The following is a 16528-nucleotide window of genomic DNA, read 5'->3' on the forward strand; positions in this document are numbered from 1 at the left end:
GACCAATCAAGAGCAGCTTTCTTGCGCAAGGCATTTGATCTGGTACGCTTGTAAATGCTGCCGTGAGAACACGAACCAACTCTAGGCAGTTACGCAACTTTGTAAAAAAAAAACAAAAAAACAAATGAGTTCCTGATTCAGGCCAAAGAAAGCAAACTCTAAGTCTGAAAGTACCCTTAAAATGCTTATCAACTGCTGATGTTTGACTAGCACTTTTTTAATTATGTCACCTCATAGCGCCCTCCTCTGCAGTGACATCTGACTGGAGAATTAGTCCAGCCTACTGCTTATCGCAATGAAGTATCTCAATATTCTCACAAAACTACTGGATTTAAAAGCCTGTATAATTGCATTTTTTTGCCAATTTAATGAAAAATCAGTAAAAAAAAAAAAAAAAGCGCTACATTTGGATGGAAAGAACACGGATTCAGACAACCAGGGTTTCATACGTCACATATCTAAAGAACCAATCCCGTCAACTATCAAAGGAAAAGCTATGTATGTATGTAGCTATGTATAGGTATTTCACAAAGCTATGTTTCACTTTAATTTGCTGAGCTGGCAATGGAGAACATTTATCTAACATTAGCAACACATTATTAGCCGTTTAATAATTCTGTTATTTTTTTACCATGTTTCTACACTGCCCCTCTAGCACTGCATGGGAGTGGTTGATGGGCGTGGCCAACTTGCATATTTATAGACACATGCATACCAAATGAAGCGAAGGTTTAGAGTTCCATCTAAGGTGTTTGAAGGCATGAAGAGAATTTTCACGGATGAAACGTCAACAGATCTTGAACAGAGATTAGTTTGTAGGCCTCAAATCAACACTATACATGTGCACACATGATGTCAAATATAAAACAGATATGCTCAAGGGCATATATGTGCTGTGTATTACACATACAGTAACTGAAGTACTATGCACATTTCAGCGATAGTATATTTTTAGTACACAAAGCCTGACCTCCATATAGTGAGGGTCAGGAAGGAGGGAATTAATTTATCCCTGCCTTCCTGTCAAAAGTTAAATGATTGGTGAAAAAAATAAAAAAAAATCACCACACAGCTCGTTCCTACTCGCTTGGCAGCAGCCTCCTATCAGCAGGAATCCTCTGGTGAGGTTGGAGAGAATAACTGTATGCATTGTTTCAAGCCTTAAGAGCGTTACATATTGAAACAAAGTAGGCAGAAGCAGAAGTGTCATAAATATGAGCTCACTCCAGGTTGGTGCGAGGTACGTCAATAGATCAGGAAGCAGAAGTAGCCATTTTCTGACTCTAGTGGCAAAGTCGATATATTTTATTCTGTGTTTCTCTGCGGTTCAACAACACTTTGCCACCACCACTTTGTTGTTTGGACTTTTTAATGTCCTCCACCCAAGCACCTACTGTATAAAGCGCTGGGGCACTTGTTGCTTGATTCAAAAGGAGAGTGCTTCAATCAAAATAACAACCAGCCTCCTCCTCCCACACGGATTCAGAGCAGTTGGGAAGATAAAAGTAATGCTGTAAGGTCTGGTTCAGATTCTTCTGCAACATTTTAAACGTAGATCTTCACAACAGATAGAGAGCAATTAATGTGCTTTTCCCCAGTAAGCTAATTTAAATCTCCTTCAGTCCTAATTGCTGTAATAGTTTTAAAAGTTAACTGGACTGAAAGTTTACTGTATTCTTATACAGCCAATTAATGAATGTGCAAATGGAGTAAATAACCAAAAAACAAATTGTGATTGGCAAATAAAAATGCCTGGAGCTCTGAGGAAAATAATTTAATCACCATGTCAACATTAGTTTAATCCAATTATTAAAGAGGGTGTTCTCAGCTTCACTATAGCAACAGCAAAATCTGAAATCCGTCTTAATGTTTTGCTTCGATAATATGTCACTGCTTCGTCTTTGTTCATTCCAGTGGCCTGTCATTGCATTATGAAGCAAAGTGTGCAACAGTTCATGGCAATTAGGCTTTTTAGTTTTCAATATATAGAGCGCCCAGGCTCGGCCCAGGCCTTTTAGTCCCAGTTAAGTCAGACCACTGTAAGAAATTCTTTAAATTCCCTGTCCTGACCTTAAAATGCCGTCATTGAACGGGCTCAGAGTGTACCTCGTCAGCCCCTACCCTTACTTTCATGTCTATCAGCTCTGCAATGTTTTAATGTGGTCCCTTCCTCAGTTCCTCTGTTTCCATGGATACTGACACAGTGTGCTCAACATCTCCAGGCATTTGCCTTTCTAAAGGGCAGTATGAACTCCAGGTTTCAACCTTGCTTTTGTATGACTGCCTATGTCAAACCGCTTCTATCATAAAGTCCTCATCATGTACCTTTCTCGCTTTTTCAAATGCGCAGTTTTTATTTTATTTATTTTTTACACGGACTAATGAGGCTGGATAGGCACCCGGGTGAACCGTGAAACATAACGGTTGCATATGACCTGTTTCCAGGAAACAAGGCAGGCTCTATTTTCAGCACCTTGGACAGCAACAGCAAAAGCTAGAATTAGCTTTGGATGTACAGGCTGTATAGCTGCTGTATATGACGGACCCACATGGTTTCTGCTTCACTTAAAAATCATGGGCAGAAGCTTTTTTTTTTACTTTCATGTATGATCTTCACCACTGACTTGTCTTGTTTATCTGATAACAATCACATACAGCACAGCGGGATGCTAACATACAGGTCAGTGAATTCATTAATCCACATGGAAGGGCAGCAACACTCCAGAGGTAGGGAATATGTAGCTATAAACCAGCACAGTAGATGCTGTTTTGTGTTCAAAGCTTATTAAACAAAGATTTATAGCACACAATGCACATGTGATTTTGCACAAAAGCAGCTGTAGACACCTGTAATTACCACATGGGCAGGTGGCAAAGTGTCATGGGAGCGTCATGTGCTCTGGTTTGATGTGTTGCTTTGATATTTTTGTCTCTGATACTTTACCTTTGTATCAAAGAGATCGGAAATGTGGCATTATGACTGACATACTGCACCTGAATGCATCCTATATGAACTTCAATAAATGTCTAGGTTTACATACTTGAGGGTGGACAGATTTCTCCACTTCTGGTCTGTGAGGTAATGCAGGATTACTGTCTCGTGTGAACCCCATGAACACTACAGGGGATGGATGGATTTAGCGTGGTTTTCTCAGTGGGGATGTAAAGTGTATGGCGGATCTCACAGTATGGTGTGGACGCCCTGGGACGAGATGATACACTTCAATCTTTCCCTCTTTGTGCGGCGTCACTCAGATTACCGCCGCTTCACACTGCAAACAATCTGAACCGGGAAGAAAAAAAAAAAGAAGCTTAATCTCGTCTCACTCACAAATGTCAGCGTGCAATGACAAGATTCTTAAGGATACTTCTTTATTTCTAATCCTCTTCTAAACAATCGCATTTGGAGACGCCTCTCGTCGGAACAAAGATGGACAGGCTAATGAAGCTGAAATGTGTCGCTACACTGTCGGCTCCTGAATGCAATCTGCTGCCTCCGACGCGTGCGTTCTGTATCGTTTAAGCAGTGTTGTGTTTTGTTCCCCTCCTCTCTGTGTAAAACAGTTGACCTTGGCTCACATGCCTCCAGGTGGGATCCCCAGCATACTAATGAGGGTTAGTGCAGAGGAATGCTACGCCATGGCTTTCTGTGTCAGCTAGCCCGGCTCTGATCTTTACTACAATTGCCACCTCTGTTGCTGCAGTTTAAACCGATGCTTTGTTTCATTCAGTGCACAGGATGGTACTTCAGCGGATGGTCTAGACAGGCAAAATGCTGTCGGTGCTGCAAGAACAGTTCAAGGAAATAAAGGAATATCAATACAATCGATTTACAGGAATCTGTCCCTGTGGAATCTCATGCATTTGTTTGTATCTATGCAGTGCTATTGTGTTACAGCAACATTCTGTATCTATATATGTCAATGAACATATCTTTTTTTTTGTCCCTGTACCAATAGGTCGTCTGCATCATGACAACAGCCTTTCTGCACTTCTTCTTCCTGGCATCCTTCTGCTGGGTCCTCACAGAGGCCTGGCAGTCCTACATGGCAGTGACGGGAAAGGTTCGGACCAGGCTCATCCGCAAGCGCTTTCTGTGTCTGGGCTGGGGTAAGTAAGCAGCATGTTTCCCTAAACCTCTTCATTATCTCCCATCATCCCTCGCAGCTGCCATTTTCTCTCAAGGTCTCTGGCCAAGGTGTCTTTCCAAGTATGTCTCGTCCCGTCCGCCGTTCTCATCCTCTCTGTGGGGCGGCCAGATCTCCATCCTATCAGGCTCTTTGTTGTGATGCTTTTGTGCTCCAGTCAAGCTCTCTGAGGGCCGAGTAAATGGACCGGCCTTGAGCAGTGGGGGGAGACAGACTGGTGCGGCTCTCCGGTAGCAGGTTGCGATGACCTTATGTCTGATAAAGAGGGTGTGAGCTGAGCATTTACGCTGCAGCGGAATATATTTTATCTCTCAGAATAGAGTTCAGGACAATGAAAGATTTGCAAAGGTGAAGCATACTGAATTTATATGCTCTGCTGCATGATTATACGTACCCTTAAATCCTTTTTCAAAGTCTAGCGTTCAGTCGTGTGCAACACTAATAGTAGTGGTATCATTACTGAAACACAGGTAGGAACTAATATAATGTATTTATTATCCATAGTGAGACATTTTTTAATCAGTCTGTGTCTCGGATAATTAAGTTCCCTCCCACGCTGTGCTCCGTGCACTTGAATATCACATCACAAAAATAAATAAATATATAAAATGACTATTGTACTGTACATATCTGTCGATAAACGCAGGCAGTCAGAAATATCTGTATCAAAATTTCAAGATTTCAGTTTTTTTTCTCCATTTGATAAATGTCAGTTTGAATCCTCGTCCAAAGGGTTCTTTCTTACATACTGCTAGAAATCTCTCCCTTTAAAAAAAAAAAAAAATCAATTTGATTATGAAAGAGCCCACACTCATTCTTCTTGTTACCTAGCAACAAACAAGGCTCTCTTAGTCATTGCAGTGCCACTGCTTGCTGCAAAAAAAAATGGACAAAGGCTGTTCTACAGTCACATGGATTTCTCCAGAAAGGCCAATTTGATGATAAATAACACAATCAATATCTTCTTGTATGACAGTAAAAATGCATTAAATAATATGAGAGCTGTTTTTATATACATATATATATATATATATATATATATATATATATATATATGTATGTATATGTATATATATATAAGATGACTCAGAAAATGAAACGACTGTAATCCTCTACAGATTACCACCTGTATTCAAACAGAAGGCATTTTCAGAACTGATTTCCACAAGCGATGCGCAGCACACGGTACCTGTTGTCTCTTAATTCAGCCCGTTTGAAGTGCAGCGTCTCCACGAGCATGCTGTTGCCCGCGCCGGTGATTCATGACATGCTTGTGTACACTCGGCACTCTTCACCTCTTCAGCACTGCAGAGAGGCACTGGATGGCCACAGGGTCTTCGCCTCATGCCTCCAGGAAACTGATTACATCAATAGCACCTGCCCGCGCTGCTCTGAGAGGAAAAAAGCGTTAATATTCTGAGCACACAGTAGTGAGGAGCGAATCCATTACACCGATCTATAATGAGGAGCCATACAGCAAAAAAAAGGAGAAAAAATCCCTTCGTATAAAAAAGGTGTGGAGGGCGGTGAAATTTCTTACAGTACAGTGGTGAAATCTCACCACGTGGTTTTCTGGACTCTGATGCATTGCTGCCATTTTGTCAAGGCACAGCACAGTCTGTTCTGTTCTGCTGCTTAGTGGAACACTGTACAGCATGTTGATTGAAATATCAAAATGCATATAACAGATCATGTACTCCCTACTCTCTCTAGATGATTGTTTAGTCTCATACTGTATCTTCTATTTGAATGAATCTAGCTGCACTTTGTTTAATAACTGCAAGGCACAGAGGCTGACTTTTCCTGCACTGAAGTGGGCTCATGCTCTCATGTCTGACAAGAACTGCTCGAATAACTATTGATTGTTTTTCTCTTTTTAAGGATTACCAGCTTTAGTGGTTGCTGTTTCAATGGGATTCACCAAAACAAAGGGCTATGGGACATCCTTATAGTAAGTTTTCCTTTGATTTAACTGTATTTATTATTCAGTCCGCACACTGTAGGTTCATGGTAACACTTAAGAGTAATGATCAAGTGCGTCTGCAGTGGCTTACTTATCCTAAATACTGCCATAAACAAAGTCCCCTGAACCCAATCAAATTTCAAAATAGCGCAGCAAGACCCCAATTTCGTGTGAGTTGTATCCCTGCTGGATACCAAGCGCATAAACACTGCTTAAAATCTCTTTAGCATTTTATTACCCTGTGAAACTTTGGAAGTAGAGTTACAGCATATGGCACTCCTCCCCTGACAATTGAGGGAAATACAATTGTATGCTGGTGTGCGCCATTAACTTGGATGTTAATGTCTTGGTGGGAGTTAACTGTTTTTTCCTGCTTTCCCCTGCAGCTGTTGGCTGTCTTTGGAGGGTGGGCTTCTGTATGCCTTTGTTGGACCAGCAGCTGCTGTTGTTCTGGTATGTTTCACTCATCAGATGTCCAGGTTGAACTTTAGTAGAGACAAAAATACAGAGTTTAAAGCAATCCTTCTTAATACATGAAACACTGTGTAGCTTGTGAATAATTCTCGTGATAATATAACACAATCTCAGCGGTGGTACAGTATCAATGTGGTGCGTTTGCAGTGTGTTAAAACTCGACACAAAATACCCAACAGGAGGAACACACTCTGCTTTCAAAGTGAAAGTAATGAGCGTCCCATCAGGCAGTGTGCTCAAGCAATTCCCTTTCATTTGCCATAATGGTGCTCCATGTAGCTGTGAGGTTATAAAGTATTAATGCATTAGATTTGTTCAAAATGTAATATACATGGGTGTTTTAATCATCTTGTATTTACATTGTTGTACGGAGGAAATTACACAAAGAATGTGATTATGCAAATCACTAAGACTGTGTCACAGGAACGGGGGACATCGACGACTGAGTGATATTTCTCATTGTTAACCACTCTTCTGTGGTGGGATTTGAAATAAAGTGATTTCAGATACAAAAAAAACATTTAAAAGCGACTAAACGTCTTAGTTTGAGCTTCAGATGCAGAGAGACTTAAAGTCCTGCTGTGCTGTCGTTTTCGTTTGTGATGAACCTCTGAGGAACACAAGCTAATCTCTGTAAAAAAAAAAAAAAAAAAAATGGCAGGAACAACCCTCTGCAGCGAGAAGGAACACTATACTGCTGTTATCACTGTATTGATACTGTAACATCGTAATAACATGTCTCGCAGACACAGAGCGAATAAAAACTTCCCCAAATGTATTTGTATAAATGCTTAATGAGCTCTTTATCTCAGCTGGAGGGATTCGAAATAGCCGAATATTTTAAAGAATTCCAAGCTGCCCAGCCGCTGTAAATCTCCAGTTTTTTTATTAGCCTAGGTGCTGCTAATAATAGGAGAAGGTGCCTTTGAGAAGACGAGTGTTTCCTGTCGGGCAGAGCTTTTCTTAAGGCTGTTGTGCCGGGCTGTGTATCCAGAGCATGCCTCATCCATTGGCTGAAATGTCACAGAGATGAGCAAACAATAGAAGCTAGAGGTCAAAGCTCAGTGGAGGAAAAAAACGCCCCGAGGGATAATGGCATTAAATTATCGGCTACCTATGTAGAATGTCAAGCTGGGGAGTTAAATGGTATATTTAACATTGGATTTTGAAATAAAATCATGTTGCAGGTGATTTACTGAACATGTTCCTGTTCCCTTCCTGTCGACAGGTCAACATGGTGATCGGTATCTTGGTGTTTAATAAACTAGTGTCCAGAGATGGCATACTGGACAAGAAGCTGAAGCACCGTGCAGGGTATGACAGCACATCCTTGTTAGTACCTCATTTTTCTTCTCAACATTTTTCCTTCATGCAAAAATACAAATATGCTTAGATTATTTTTTCTTCTTTACACATATGGAGATTTAGACCTCCTTTTCTTCCCGTTTGAAAGGAAATTAGAGGCATAAACATAAAGAGGTCAGATCTCTCTCGGGAGCGAAATGGCTTCGCATGTCTTTGGCAGAATCAGTCCAAGATGAAAATCATTAAATACGCCCACACATTGGCTGCCTCTGCTGTTGCTAATATGGCGGGGGAGATTTTAAAGTCGTGGTAGTGGCTGTTAGCGTTGTTTGTCATGCTGTTGTCTCTATGTCCCACAGACAGATGAGTGAGCCGCATACAGGATTAACTCTCAAGTGTGCCAAATGTGGTGTTGTATCAACAACTGCTTTATCAGCAACTACAGCTAGCAATGCAATGTAAGTGCCTGTCAGTGTCTGTGAATCAATAAGACGATGCTACAGGGAGTCTCTGCATGTACAGCGTGTCCACCTCTACGATTTAGACCTTGCAGTCCACTGCAGCGTAAACTGATGTTCCAGTTACATACACAGTGCACCAGAGCTAGAGTACAGGAATGTCTTTCACTGTAAACATGCGATGTTACGTGCTTATTTGACAGTAAACTTACATAACTGCTAGCATGCACGTTGAAAACCCTGGAGTGAAAAGGCCCTGATGGAGACGCCGCGTTTCACTCCAGACCTTATCATGCCATCTGCACCAATTTGCTTGCTTTTATTTCCTCGACACAATCCTTCCTCCCTTCTCTCAGGGCGTCCCTGTGGAGTTCCTGTGTCGTCCTACCTCTGCTGGCTTTGACCTGGATGTCTGCGGTGCTCGCCATGACAGACAAGCGCTCCATCCTCTTTCAGATCCTGTTTGCCGTCTTTGACTCGCTGCAGGGTTTTGTCATTGTGATGGTACACTGTATCCTACGTAGAGAGGTAGGGGATGATTTGAAGTCATCTTTCTTTCACCAATTTTCTTGTTATGCAGGGAGACGACATATAGGTCCAGTGTGTAGGATTTAGTGGCATCTATTGGTGACTCTGTAGAAGAAATCAATGGTATTCATTCTGAGGTAACGAAAACATAAGGACTCTTATTTTCAGGTAAACATAGTTAAGAATATTCTATATTATTTCTGCCAGTAGATGCTCCTAAATCCTTCACACTGGACCTTTAACTTGCTCCAGATGTTAACCACCTTAACAAAACAACCTTAAAAAATAACCTTTGCTGTTTTTTTAGCATTATTTTTTGAATCACAAGTCAAATACTCTATATTTTTACACTTGACAGAGGACAGTACTTAATAACAAAGGCAATAAACCTGTCAGTGTGATATGCAGTGTTGCAGACATGATGAAAAATGTACTCCTCCTGTCTTTAGGTCCAAGATGCTTTCAGATGTCGCCTCAGAAACTGCCAGGACCCAATCAGCGGTGATGCAACAGGAACCTTCCCTAATGGGCATGCTCAGATAATGGTAGGCGCAGTTACCCCCTGTTATCTGCAACCATTAGATCCTCTATAATTTAAGAAGACCCAATGTTCCCTGGTTATTTATAATACACATGCAAACCCCCCCTCCTTGTTCTCATTGACCTTAATTTAACTTGTGCTCTCTCTCTCCTTTAATTCATTATTATTCAGTTTAATATGGCCTCTTGAACATGAGGCATTGTTTCCCATAGGTTTATAATTTTCCACACAACGCTTTTGCAAAGCTGCAATTACATGCAGGGTAGACACTTGGCCCTCTGATAAATGGCATTAGTTCCCTTTGGTTTTCTTAGGCCCTAAGCCCAATCCTTTATTTCCATTTGATTGAACTTGCTGTCCATGTTTGCCATGCATCCCTCTCATTTTCTCTCACAGGGTAATAGAGGACTGTTCCCAGACTGACCTTTGAAATGGGACACCAGTCCTCTTCATCTAGCGTGACGACGCCACTGGCACATCATGGCAATGATCTGCCATTAGTATTCTAATGCCCCTCAGAGTGAAATAGTTTTCATGATAGCAGAATGGTGTCAAGGCCCCCCCGGTTCAATACAGTCATTAGCAGCGGGCACAAAATACTTCCCAGCTGCTGCAGTTGCATTTTTGTACCATAGATGTTTTATTGATATATTGTTAGGATGAAGCAGAGAAACCTGACTGCATTGCATTTTCCCCAAAGCATTGGGAAATAATAAAAAAATGCTATTAATCCTAATCTTGCAGCGAGCTTTTGCACAATAGGATGCCTCTGTTTTTGTTTTTTGGGGTTTTTTTTGCATACACTTCAAAATGCTTCATTGTTAGCAACACTGACCATTTGACTGTCCTCTGCCCACACAGACGGACTTTGAGAAAGACGTGGACATCGCCTGCCGATCAGGTAAAGAACAGATGGTCTCCTTATTAACAAGACTCTCCTTGCCTTGCATGTAAAAAAGAAAAAAACCCAAAAGAGGTTAGACAGTAAAAAATAGCTGAGGTTACATAACAACCAACAATCCCCACAGGAGTTTTTTTCACAGTTACCAAAACACTGACTTTAATCTGAGAACAAAACAGCATAAAGAGAGCTGCTGGATATTCACTTTGGCTTTACTGCAATAAATGTGAAGAACAGCAGCTCTTTCCGTCTTCTGGCAGTCGCACTTCGTAATTATGTTTTTCATTAACATGTCACAGAATAGGCGCGTAGGTGCTAGGTGTCTCATTTGGGGAGGATTTTCTTCCTCAACTCAAACTAGTGGGAGGGGAGTATTTCTACCGGATTCCTGCGTCTCCTGTACTTCTGCACCACTGTAGTTACTGGGAGAGTGTATGATTTAATAAGATAAAAAATGTTCCTGAGAGATTGTGCAAGTTACCTTTCATGTTACTAGCAGTGGCAACTAGCACAAGCCCGGAGCCTCGTCTGTCTTTAATACCTTCCAAACCAATGAAGAACACATCCTAAATGGATCTGCAGGGAATAACCGAGCTGACCACTACTCGCAGCTCTCACAGCTTGTTAAGAGACGTAAAGGGCCTGTCTGGCTCTTCTGACCCACATTACTTCACGCCGTGCAGTCTTGTAAAGCTAAAGTGAAAATACCCGATACAAAAAAAGCCGAGCAGACAGGTGTCATTTATAAATCATGACCAGATTCAGACCAAAGCAGAACCGTGGTTGGAGAGGAGTGCACTTTACAGATTATTCTCCAGGGCTCGCCGAGTTTTAGTTGCTTGTTTACAAACAGGGATTATTGTCAGCAGCAGAAGTAATAATCTGCAGTGTCACCCTACAGAATATAAAAGTAAACTGAGCACCAGACTGTTTTCCTCTCGTCCACACCGAGCATTAAGTCAGACTCAAATAAAAAGGCGAGTGTGAGATCTTATTTGTTGTCCTTGTAATCTCCTTGCAGGCCTTTTGTGAACAGACAGCATAATTCCTACTGATTCATGAGGCAAAGATTAAAACGCTCAGTGGGGAGGACAGGGTGTTCTTATAACCGCGAGGCACGATAGCTGCTTTTTCTTATATAACATTTGGTGCATTACAAGGTCATTACCAATCACTAAATTAGGATTAGGATGCTTCATGGTGTGTGGCAGGGAGAATTTCAGGGAGTAACCACTCTACTTTATTTACTGTTACATCCTCTAGAGATACCTGCTGCTGAGTCTCTTTGCATTCAGGTGTAATGTTACACTCAGAGCATATTCACACACATTTGTCCTGTCTTTACAGTTTTCCCTCTGCAACACAAAATCCTTAGAGAGTTGCTTCATATTGATTTGAATTCCCTTGTTCTTGTGGCCATATGCTGGATAATCTCAAACAAACTGTGACACTACTTTCATTGCTGAGAATTCCCAACTAATCCTTGTATCACTCTGCCCTGCAGCACTCCACAAAGACATGGGCTCTTGTCGCGCCGCCACCATAACAGGCACCCTCTCCCGCATTTCCCTCAATGATGAGGAGGATGAGAAGGCCCCTGAGGGCCTCAACTACTCCACGTTGCCTGGCAACATCATCTCCAAAGTGATTATCCAGCAGCCTTCAGCTCTGCACATGCCGATGGGAGTGGGCGATCTGAAAGAGCAGTGCATGGCTGACAGCAACGCTGACATGCGCCGCACTGTTTACCTGTGCACCGACGACGCCATGCGCCAGAGCGACCATGACATGGTTGGCCATGACATGGAGGGCCACGCGGTGCAGGGCCAGATGATGGAGACGGACTACATAGTCATGCCTCGTGCCTCTGCGGCAGCGGTGTCAGGGTCGGGCAACGTACCCACCCTCCTGAAAGACGACACCAAGATGAACATCACTATGGATACGCTGCCACACGAGAGGCTGATGCATTACAAGATGAGTCCTGACTTCAATATCAGCCCGTCAGGCATGGACCACATGAATGTGAACCTGGAGCAGCAGTATCCTAGCGCTCCCGAGCAGATGCAAAACCTGCCCTTTGAACCTCGCACGGCTGTAAAGAACTTCCTCGCTGAGATGGAGGAATCTGCGGGGCTTTCTAGGAGTGAGACAGGGTCTACAATATCTATGAGCTCTTTAGAGGTACATATGCTCGTGTGGATAAAGTTCACAGGATTCAGAGCTGCAACACACACCTTAACATACACCATACACCTTAATTAATGTTTATATCTTCTTAAACTTATAACTGAATAATTTAATGCTTTCATTTTTTATTTCCACAGAGACGAAAGTCACGATATTCTGATCTGGACTTTGAGGTACGTAAGAACATTTTTTATTTCCTTATACATGCATCTAGCTTTTTTTATGCAGAGAAGCCTTTTTTTTGCAGTTGTGTTTGTCATTTGATTTACTAGTACATGTTGTGCCTCTTAAGCTTATTGGAGTTACACAGCCTTGACTCAACATGATTTATTGACGTGCTGTGTAGTTAAGGTAAAAGCAAAGGCTCTCAACTGACAAACAGGGCGACAGTTCTCATCTACATTTTGTCCTCCTCCATCTCCTACATCCATTAGCTATACGTTGATTTTCAAAAATGTATGCTTTTAAAGTCATTTGCACATTTCACATCTGATTTTACCACTGGTTTCAACAATGATTATATTGGCTTGCAAACACATATTCAAACCCCCTTTGGCAGGTTGCAGCATTTCCTTTGCATTGTTAAAGCAGGCTTTGCTGCATATATATTGCACGCACTTTCAAAGTAAAGGAAACATGAGGCTTCTGGCAGCGATTTTGGCGTGGGGTGCATTTTGTTTTCGCTTCGATGCACACCAACCCTTAAAATGGAAGATTTGTGCCAGGGTTTGATTATAAGGATTTCCCTTACGCCAACAAAACTCTAAATGAGGCAATTTGTCACTGAAGAATTATGTTTAATCCAGATACTCCTGACATTGCAAATTAAAATAGTTCAGGCTTTCAGTGTCCTATCACCCTAACTTTAATTATCTCTGTGTTTCCTTTATTTTGGCAGTCACTTTTATATATATGCAGAGACAAGTAGATTTGTTTCAAACCTGGCCTATAAGTAAACTACCATGACACTAACAAATTGATCAGAGTTGGAGGGGGTGGAGAGGAAGATGCATTTCCATTATTGGCTGTCAATACCAAAGAAAAAACCCTTGCCATTGCAGAAAGTCATGCACACCAGGAAAAGACACATGGAGCTGTTCCAGGAACTGAATCAGAAATTTCAAACCCTGGACCGATTTCGAGACATACCAAATATGGGCAGCATGGTGAGTAACAGGAAACCAGGGGGGTGGCGGTCAGCCAATTAAAGAGAGCAACATCAAAATACCCTATTTAAAATATCCGGTGCAGGACACATAATGTGTGATTGTGCAAATGAGCAGTTACAATATGTAGCGAGAGTATTCATGTGGAAGCGAAACCTTCCTACACATAGTGGGCCTGCCAGCAGCTGGCGGGGGGCAAGTGAGGGGGCTGCCCCTTAAAAAGCACTGAAGCATTTTCTCCACAAGGCCAGTCTCAGGGAAGAAAGACCTTTGGTAATCTTGTTGCAATAGAGTGCATCCATTCCAATGCAAGGCCATGAATGCACCTTTATTTACATGCACATTTATCTACTTAGCAACCCCATCATTTTTCCATTAATGCATGGCAGATTATTTAACCTATCAACATCTATACAAATACTACCTTAAGTTCGCTGTTCTCTTATTGCAACTGTGTGGGGGGAAACTTTTTCTTCTTTGTCACTTTGGATATAGAAGTCAGGCGAATTGTTCCTGACCTTGCTGCAAATCAAAAGTCCCACCATCTGTCTCCACACCTGGCTGGAGCTGTAGACAATGGGGGTGTCAGGCTTTATCCGTCTCTCTCAGACAAGCAGCAATGTTTTCTGTATTGAATGCAACAAATAGAAATTGGGCTGGTGACCAAACACAGCCAGACTATTAGACAGTGTCAGCTACGCAGCAGCCTTTTTGGCTGCATGTAATCCTGTTTTTTTTTTTTCCACTCACATTTCAATCACCCCTACAGCACAATGTAATTTGAGGCCCGTTGCTTAGTTACCAGTGCAAGTTCTTTTGTATAGAAAACGATAACTACAGTACATTCTCACTCCCCCCCCCCCCCCTTCTCTTTTTCCTTTTTTTTTCCCAAATGAATCTACTGCAGAGCTGGCTGCAGACATTAGTATCCATTTTATATCCCCTGACTAGGAGCAGCTTCTCTCCCTTATTTGCAATAGTGTCTTTGGGACTGTCAATGAGAGCACATTCAGACGAATGGCTCACACATGAAGCCCATACAGCGCACCAGTTTCTGAGCTTGGGGAAAACACAATTCCGTTACAACTCCACGATAAGCATGGTCACATTTAATACACTGTCATTATCTTTTGTTATTTGATGCTTTCCACAGCATTAACTCATTATTTTCAATTAGCAATGGGTAGGAATTCATACAATGCCCTTTTGAATGAAATGACTTGACTGGAAACGTGCTTTTTTTTTTGTTTTGTTTTGGTGAAAATAACAGTCTAGCCGCAGAGGATGTCAAACCACTAATATCACACCCCACTGGCCATGTTCACAGGATAAGGCAATGCCAAACAAGAACCCATGGGAGAGCTACAATCCAGCCTGTGAGTACCAGAATTACGCCACTATGAATGTACTAGAATCTGACACCAAGGACTCACTGGAGATGACGCCTGCGGAGTGGGAAAAGTGTGTCAACTTACCCTTGGACGTCCAGGAGGGAGACTTCCAAACGGAGGTCTAGAGGGTGACGGAGGAGAAAATGCAAACTAGAAAAAAGGAGGAGAAAGAGATGTATTTTGCACTGAATAAAGCAACAGACTTTTCTAACAGCCTTGGCATACATATCTGGATAATACGAGTGTGGCAGGGACATTATGTGCCAATACAATATAAGGACTGAGGAGAGAGAAAAAAGAAAAAAAAGGGAAAAAAACATCAGTGTTACTTTTTGTATTCTCACTAGTGTACTTAGTGTGGGGCAGCCTGGTGTACAATATTTACCATCATGTGTTTCAAATTATCTGTTGAGGAATTGGCTAAAAAAGGTGATCTCTCTAGATGAAACCTCACAAAGCAAATGACATGCCATGTCGTCCCAGCTTCGTTGGGTCTAGTTTTGATTTCATAAAACTGGACCCGGGAGCACAATGTATATATTTATGCAGGTTTTTAAAAAGTTTATAACAGTCTGTTTGGCCATTACTACACTTTTTACTTTATAATATAAAACATGGGAGGCAAAGAGGATTTTTTCTGTCATATTAAAATGAATGTTTGTCAAGCTACATTCTTCATTGCTTTAAATGCAATAAAGATAATACTCACTTTTATATAAATAATATATTTCACAACTTTAATACTGCAGAAACTGCTTGAAGGATCCCAGCAAGCTCTCTCATCTGCAGCTCTGTATAAAATATTTAAAAACAAAATGTTGTATGGTGTAAATAAACTTTTGTCTACATATGTTTTACTTGTGCCAATTTATTTTAATGAGAACAAATGCCAACCTGATCAAAAGTTATAGCGAAAAATGTTAACATTTGAAAAGGAATGTAAATAAAAGAGGAAATATGTTCGTACTGCTTCAGAGGTTGTGTCAAGTTTATGTGGTTTGTTGGTTGTGGAATGGATTTCTCACTCCGATATTTGAATGTATAAAATCACATGATGGGCATGTGACTGGATATGACAATACAGCTGTCCCTGTGCCTGACTTACTATCATGTCCAAAATATTGATTTACTGACACATATTGATTCTGAATATATTGGAAATACCTTCAATACTCATTTCCTGCAGTAGCAATGGTACTACTTTTTGCTCTTTCCGACAGCGAGGCACTGCTGCAGTGCCCCCATCGCCTCGCCTCCTGTCACTCAATCACAGAGCTGTCTGCTCCTCACTCATCTCATTTGCTCCCATAGGTGTAGATTTCGGGGGGACGCAGGGGACACGCCCCCCTTTATCTTTAGAACGTGCATTTGTAGCAGTAGACTTTAATTTTGACAAAATCAAAGACATTTACATCATAATTTGATGCAGAAAATGAGCAAATTGGTGCATTAAATTCACCAGA

At 41.6% G+C, this 16528-nt stretch overlaps 1 protein-coding gene across 11 annotated transcripts in view; it reads left to right on the plus strand.

Moving 5' to 3' along the window:
• The window catches only part of adgrb3 (adhesion G protein-coupled receptor B3), a 137293-nt gene extending 121266 nt beyond the window's left edge, over positions 1-16027 (plus strand). For 4 of the 11 annotated variants that reach the window (XM_049600753.1, XM_049600754.1, XM_049600760.1 and 1 more), the window contains 12 exons: positions 3960-4110; positions 6030-6099; positions 6498-6564; positions 7814-7917; positions 8250-8348; positions 8705-8876; positions 9326-9421; positions 10279-10318; positions 11823-12502; positions 12646-12681; positions 13570-13674; positions 14945-16027. In XM_049600753.1, the coding sequence (XP_049456710.1) occupies positions 3960-4110; positions 6030-6099; positions 6498-6564; positions 7814-7917; positions 8250-8348; positions 8705-8876; positions 9326-9421; positions 10279-10318; positions 11823-12502; positions 12646-12681; positions 13570-13674; positions 14945-15190 (1866 nt within the window). In that variant the 3' untranslated portion in view covers positions 15191-16027. The remainder of the gene's footprint in view (positions 1-3959; positions 4111-6029; positions 6100-6497; positions 6565-7813; positions 7918-8249; positions 8349-8704; positions 8877-9325; positions 9422-10278; positions 10319-11822; positions 12503-12645; positions 12682-13569; positions 13675-14944) is intronic. The other 7 variants (XM_049600757.1, XM_049600756.1, XM_049600758.1 and 4 more) reach the window with 7 other exon arrangements.
• The last annotated feature ends 501 nt before the right edge of the window (positions 16028-16528 follow it).

This window comes from Epinephelus fuscoguttatus, linkage group LG16 (assembly GCF_011397635.1).
Source record: "Epinephelus fuscoguttatus linkage group LG16, E.fuscoguttatus.final_Chr_v1".
Taxonomy (NCBI): Eukaryota; Metazoa; Chordata; class Actinopteri; order Perciformes; family Serranidae; genus Epinephelus; species Epinephelus fuscoguttatus.